The sequence below is a fragment of the Branchiostoma floridae genome, chromosome 8 (assembly GCF_000003815.2).
Source record: "Branchiostoma floridae strain S238N-H82 chromosome 8, Bfl_VNyyK, whole genome shotgun sequence".
Taxonomy (NCBI): domain Eukaryota; kingdom Metazoa; phylum Chordata; class Leptocardii; order Amphioxiformes; family Branchiostomatidae; genus Branchiostoma; species Branchiostoma floridae.
The window spans coordinates 7,209,415-7,216,418 of NC_049986.1; the positions used below are offsets into that span (position 1 = coordinate 7,209,415).

General features: G+C 40.0%; 1 protein-coding gene across 2 annotated transcripts in view; it reads right to left on the reverse strand.

Annotated features, from left to right (window-relative positions):
• Window positions 1–1,669: 1,669 nt before the first annotated feature.
• Window positions 1,670–7,004, reverse strand: part of LOC118420949 (mucin-5B-like) — a 19,152-nt gene continuing 13,817 nt past the window's right edge. Inside the window, exons 18-21 of one of the 2 annotated variants that reach the window (XM_035828045.1) lie at window positions 5,717–5,881; window positions 5,144–5,311; window positions 4,546–4,713; window positions 1,670–3,890 (exon numbers count right to left, since the gene is read on the reverse strand). In XM_035828045.1, the coding sequence (XP_035683938.1) occupies window positions 3,871–3,890; window positions 4,546–4,713; window positions 5,144–5,311; window positions 5,717–5,881 (521 nt within the window). In that variant the 3' untranslated portion in view covers window positions 1,670–3,870. The remainder of the gene's footprint in view (window positions 3,891–4,545; window positions 4,714–5,143; window positions 5,312–5,716; window positions 5,882–7,004) is intronic. The other variant, XM_035828046.1, reaches the window with a different exon arrangement.

Below are 7,004 nucleotides of genomic sequence, written 5' to 3' on the forward strand. Positions count from 1 at the left end.
AGGCAGTAAACGATGGGCCAGATAATTTTCAACGACGGTCGACGTGGGTGCCTACTCCGGCACAACGTAAATACATCCACTAATTGCTAAAGCAGGAAGGGCAAAAAAGAGGCGGACAAACGGCGAAAAGAAGAAATGATAGGAAGAACATGTCTCCAGTGATATGTGAAGAATTTCTATGAAACAAAAGTACAACTCTACCGACTATCACAGTGTTTGTGAACAGCAATCTAAACTTAACCCGGCCTCACAGTCGCGTTCCCGTCTTTGCATGCATATGAGACTCAAACTTTTCCGATCACAACGCACCTTCTGTCAACCCGATCTCTATTAACGTTAACATTTATTTTTGTACCTGTTCAGATATTACGTGGTTGTAGGTCTGGTGACACTAACACGTACGCTTTGAACTGATTTTTTGTGTAAAAAGTCGGCCCTGCCACCCACAATCACTATCAAATACTCCTCTGTCACTGTTGCCGTGCTCGGGCATCCGCCGCGGGTCAACTTCCCTCACTGATCCAAAATCGGGTAATTTCCACCCGATTTATGTCGTGAAAATAAAGACTTGAGGTCTTGAAAATAAAGACTCTTCGAGTAGTCAAACATCGTGCAACACACTCCACTTTCTTCGGACATTTAGAGACCCACGCTGTACATCGCCGTACTGTAGCGCATGGACCCCAAGATGGCGGCGGACAGGGACAAGGGGTGATGACGTCACGTGAATAAGCCCTATAGGATAAAATGTATGAAAACCGTTTCGGCAAAGCAAAAGAATTTTTTAAGAAATGACAGACTTCTTGGATTTGACACTCATTAACTTATCTTGTGAATATGATGAACTGAAATGTTAACTTGAAAGTACATCTTCGGACGGGGCAAAGTCTCGCTGTCACGGCAAACTCCCTTCCACAGCAAACTCCCTTCCTCGGCAATCTCCCTTTCCCGGCACAAGAGAACATAGCCAACGTTGAAAATCGTGAACCAAAAAAACAACAAAAAAAAAACAACAGCCCCGTTCCGAAGACTGCAACGGAGTCTAGGCATTCCCTATCTGGACGAGATTGAACGAGCAAATCCCAGAAAATAACTGTCTAGATAGGGTCAAAGTCATATTGAAGCGTAGCTGTAGACAATTTGACTGTCTTGAAAATACACATGTACTAGTTTGGACTTTTATATTTCAAGTTAAAAACAAGAGCCTTTCTTTAGAAATAATAATGTAAGAGATTTGGAGGATATGAAGTTATTGGAACACACCGACATTTGGAAAAAATCAAATCACGTAAAAATTACCATTACAAGTTCGATGCAGTCTACAAACAAAATCGCTAGTAGTCGCCTATTCCCCATTGTCCTGATAGTGCGTATCGTAAAAGCAATTCGGCATTTGATCAAGTTATCATACTTCTGGCAGAGTTGGGGCCTTGTACATGCCTTATTGCTTAGATGTTTAGCCTTTTCTTCGTGGACTTTCTTCTTTGCATATGAATGTTAAATATATGATAAGGATGACTCTGATATTTGGAGCTAAAATGAAGTTCGACTCAAACATGTTTGACCTTGCAGTAAATATGGTACCATTGGAATGGTACATGGACATTCCCTAACATATCTAACATAACTAAACCAAAGAGCCTTGACAAATAAAACAAAAACACAATCATTATCGTTTACCATTTATTACCTATATGGGTCTGCTGTGAATGATTCAGTTACCAGTTTCCAGTTGAAATGTCGAACTTGTTCTTTAACCGTCTTGACTTAAAAATCCTTCAGCCTGTTATGTACGGACAATATTCATTGTCATTGGTTGTATCTTATACATAGAAGTTATTTATGTATGTACGCTACACCTCTGAAATGTTGCAGGGTGTACAAAGATCCCGGTCTCATCAGCAATTTCCTTGTCATTGTCGATGTGGAATCATTTTATACACAGTCTATACCTATCTTATGAGCCTGTAAACAATCTCTTAATCGTTCTAACTGAAACATTTTTCTTCATCACCACAGCATAAACCTTTCTATTGACAATCTACAATCTTTAAGTTCGAAGGTCAAGAACGATTCAAGTAGTCACATTTCATTGTATGGTCCAAATTTTAAGACGAAAATGTATGTATCTGGCATGGGGACATTTCGAGTCTTACCTGATAACGCTTTAAGCAATTAAGCATCTTTGGTCAAAATATTTGTGGGTCCTTTTGTTTTATTGGCAATGTCTTTACAATTTTTATTTGCATTGTCTTTTAACAATTATTATTCAATCAACATTACGAGAAGAATTCTTCACCATGAAATAATATGGATAACATATCATTATAGTATGGATAACTTAGACCCAATAATACCAATTGAACTATTTCACCACTGCGCGAAAAGCATCTAGCGTTCAGCATTACGTACTGTAATTCCGTAACGAAGCATTTTATCCAATCTAAATGCCTTAAATCATAGCGCAAGCATAGTTAGATTTTAAACTTATCAGCTACCCGTGACATATAACACGTCGTTCGGTGTATCGAGCCAGATAACGCTATGCAATTGTTTGATCGATTTAGATTTTTGATAAATAAAACAAATCAACAATTGCATAATGCTACTGTGCTTCTCATGAACTTGTCTTGGTTAATATGATATTCCGATTAACTTATTGATATACATTCAACACATTGCCCCGTTTAGCAGCATTTAACACCATAGGTAATTAAGGAATCTTCTTGAATTATATAGTAGACTTATCAAGTGATTTTCTATTTATGTTTTGTATGTTGAGGGCAATTGTTTCTTGTTCAGGGCGAAATACACCAAACAACGTGACAACTAATAGGAAAGCAAGATCATTGCCATGTTGTTTTAGTCCAGATATATTGTGGTGGAAATTATAGACCAATTTTGACAAATTTCACCGGAATTTCCCGACACCTACTCACCAAATACATGATTTTATACTTCAGCTGTTTAAAAAAAACAACTTAGATCCAGCCTTTTCAAGATGTGTTTTTCATGTTAATGACATTGTCGTTAAGTTAGGCAATCGTCAATTTCAGTTTGGCTGGATCACTTGCCTGAATCTCCCAATGTTTCTGCAAGAACCACAACTATTGTTGAGCAGACTGTGAGGGAGCGTACGTAGATTAAAACGTGTCCTCCATAGAGTAGCAGGTTGAAAGAACACGTCCTTACACACGTTGTGATGAGGAACATTGTGTTTTGCTGGAGACAGACTACGAGCGCACCTAGCATTCTAGCAAGAAATTCTAGCTGAGATAATAGTGCTATTAAACCACATAGTTACATGCCAGTTTCATTTTTGATTGTAGCACTTTAGCAGAGACCATAAAGCAGCGTCACACACCTAAATGCGTTGGATTACTCCTTTGAAGGAGCGAAGAAGCAAGCACTGGTGGACAGAAGAGGCTGGCAGGCTGTTTTGGCCCTCTTTGAAGAGATAGACAGAAAGAGAGTACGAGAGAGCGTATCACAATTATCCGTTTGGGCCACCTAGATGCAATGATATCGCTTAGTTAGGAAGCGTACCTGGTCATCTAGAAGAAGATAAGACTAATCTTGACATAAGAATTCAGAGTAGAAAATATGCCCAACAGCACTCTAAAAGTGATACATGATTCCTCTGACAGTTTGAATTCATTTAAAAGTGTTTCAGCATCACTAAGGTCTTTTACCTTATAGTGTAGTTTTATTTATGTTATAGTGTAGTTAAGACCACGGTAACAAGTTGACATGATTAGGACTTGAAATCTGAAATAAAAGATAAAAAAGTTCAAAGGAATCACACTCTCTTCTTGAATACTGTGATCAGGCTGTCCGTTTGTCAGTAGTCATCAGCGGAAAAGTATCGGATTATCCGACAGTAGTGACTCCTGTAATCAAACACAAGGGCGCATAATGAATAAAAGAGTGGCAGCTTTTCCAACCATATTATTTGCAGATGATGGATGGAAATGTTGTATACGGAGATGCAAGTTAACCTAGTATACATCTAGATCTATAGTTGCCTTGCCGTTTTCGTTAACGTCAGTCTCCTTCTTGACCTCATTGAACATGACTCAAAACCACACCGAGCTTTACCATCTTTAACAGAGTGTTTTGGTCACACAAACGTAACTTTAATTATCCTGAGGATCTGTGTTCAAGACAAAAGCTTGTCAAGAATAAAAGTGTTTTGCTTTTCCAATATTAGATGAACGTAAGAAGTGGACTTGTCCAAACCCTGAAGACATATGATACCTCATACCCTGATGAGCATCCTTATCCTAATAACTAAGCAAGTACTATGGTCCTAGTTCTTAGTCGGTCACAACATAGAGATAAAACACACAGGGTTGACATTTTCTGCGATGGCAAATGATTTCTTTTTTGGGAATTTCTTCATCAACATTTCTTGACAAGCCAGCTACCCTGTCCTTCGTATTACCGATACCTTCTTAACTACGTATACCAAATATATAAAGACCCATGAAATGCTTTTTGCGAAGGCATTTAATTCACAGTAATCTCTTTTACGCTTGTACTTACCACAAGTATCCTGACATTCCTCCACGGTTACAAAGTTGTTGCCGTTACCATCACAGCCTCCATAGATGAACTGTTCACACTGCCCAGTCTGGCTGTTGAAGTACCACCGTGGGAAGATAGCCTCACAGGGTCCAGGGTCCATAGCCTGCTCACAGGGGTCAGTAGGTCCTGTGGTCAAAGAAATAAGCCTTTCATGAATAAAAGAATTGATGCTTTTCCAACCATGATATTTGCAGATAAAAGAAAGAAGTAGAATAAGTGGACTTATCCAACTCTGAAAACAGATAATATCTCGAGACAGCATTCTAATCCTAACACCTAAGTATTATAATCCTAGTCTATCTTTAAATCGAGATAAGATACACAAGATTGTCACCTTCTGCGATAGTAAATGATTTGTTTTTGTGAATTTCGTCATAAACGTTTCTTGACAAGCCAGCGACCCTACCTTCGTTTTACCTACTCAAAAACCAAACATATAAAAATCCATTAAAAGCTTCTCGGGTAATACTGTCAGCAAACATACCCAAACACAAACGGAATCGAAAATTGGCGAAGGTATTTGATTCTCAGTAACCTCTCTTACGCGTGTACTTACCACAGGTGGTCTGACATTCCTGCTCGGTTACAAAGTTGTTGTCGTTACCGAGGCAGCCTCCATAGATGAACTGTTCACACTGCCCAGTCTGGCTGTTGAAGTACCACCGTGGGAATGCTGCTTTACAGGGTCCAGGGTCCATTGCCTGCTCGCAGGGGTCAGTAGGTCCTGTTGCAAAGAAGAAAAAAAGCTTTTCAGCTGTTTTTTCCAAAAATCATATTTGCAGATGAAAGAAAGAAGCAAAATTGTTCAACTCTAAAAACAAATGATATCTCGAGACAGTATTATAATTCAAGTTGGTCTTTAAATCGTGATAAAGCACCCAGGATTGTAATTTTCTGCGAATGAATGATTTGTGAATTTTGTTACTTTCATCATCAACATTTTTGACAAGCCAGTGACCCTGACCTTCGTTTTACCTTCACCAGTACTCAACTACCTAATATCTGTAGATTCATGAAAAGCGTCTCGAGTTATGCTATCAGCAAACATACCCAAGTACAAACGGACTTGTAAACGTAACCTTCTTGACAAAGGTAATGAATTCACAGCTCCTTTACACCTTGTACTTACCACAGGTATTCTGACATTCTTGCGCGGTTACAAAGTTGTTGTCGTTACCAAGGCAGCCTCCATAGATGAACTGTTCACACTGCCCAGTCTGGCTGTTGAAGTACCACCGTGGAAAGTAAGCCCTGCAGGGTCCAGGGTCTACAGCCTTCTCACAGGGGTTATTATCTGTATAGATTTGGGGGGGGGGACTTGTCAATTCGCATTGCTCTGCCTCTGCCTAGTACAGCAATTCTGCCTGGTACAGCAATTTTGTCTGGTACAGCGCAATTCTGACAGGTATAGCCATTCTGACTGGTATAGCAATTCTGCCCGGTACAGCAATTCTGCCTGGTACGGCAATTCTGCCTGGTACGGCAATTCTGACTGGTACAGCAATTCTGACTGGTACAGCAATTCTGTCTGGTACAGCAATTCTGCCTGGTGCAGCAATTCTGACTGGTACAGCAATTCTGTCTGGCACAGCAATTCTGCCTGGTGCAGCAATTCTGCCTGGTACAGCAATTCTGCCCGGTACAGCAAGTCTGCCTGGTACAGCAATTCTGACCGGTACAGCAATTCTGACCGGTACAGCAATTCTGCCTGGAACAGCAATTCTGCCTGGTACAGCAATTCTGACTGGTACAGTAATGCTGATTGGTACAGTGAAATTTAGATACAATATGCGTTATTGATCATGAGGGCATCTCAAGAATGATTTACATATCTGCAAATCCTCTGAAGTATGCATACCTCATATGTCCGTGCCGACCGTTCAGACAAGAAGTATGGTTAGGAAAGAATCATACAAATAGTGCATGTTATATCGAGTAGCTGAAAGCATTCAAGAGAAAGAAAGCACCACGAAGATTCAACTTAGTATCCAGATCTATATTTGCTTTGCCTTCTTCGTTAATGTCAATTTCCTTCATGACAATTGTGTCCACGAGAGTTCGTCATCATTTAGGCCATTTCAATTGATTGGAGCCGATGTAGATACCATGGTTTCTGAACGCTGAATATTTTACCAGGCAAACTACAATAAACTGGAAACAAAACCATACCGAATTTCACCATCTTTGACGTGACAAAGTGCTTTTGTCACACAAACGTAGCTTCACAATCTGGCATAGCCGCGTCCTCCAGACGAAAGGAGGTATGGTCAAATTTTTGTTTTTGTACTCTCATTGACATTATTTCATGGAAATTACATATAAGCCATCCTCCACCGAAGGAACATCCAACAGCCAAACTGCCTGTCTGGATGTGCCCTGCTCTTTCGATCGTCACCCTTAGTTCCTGACCGCCTTGC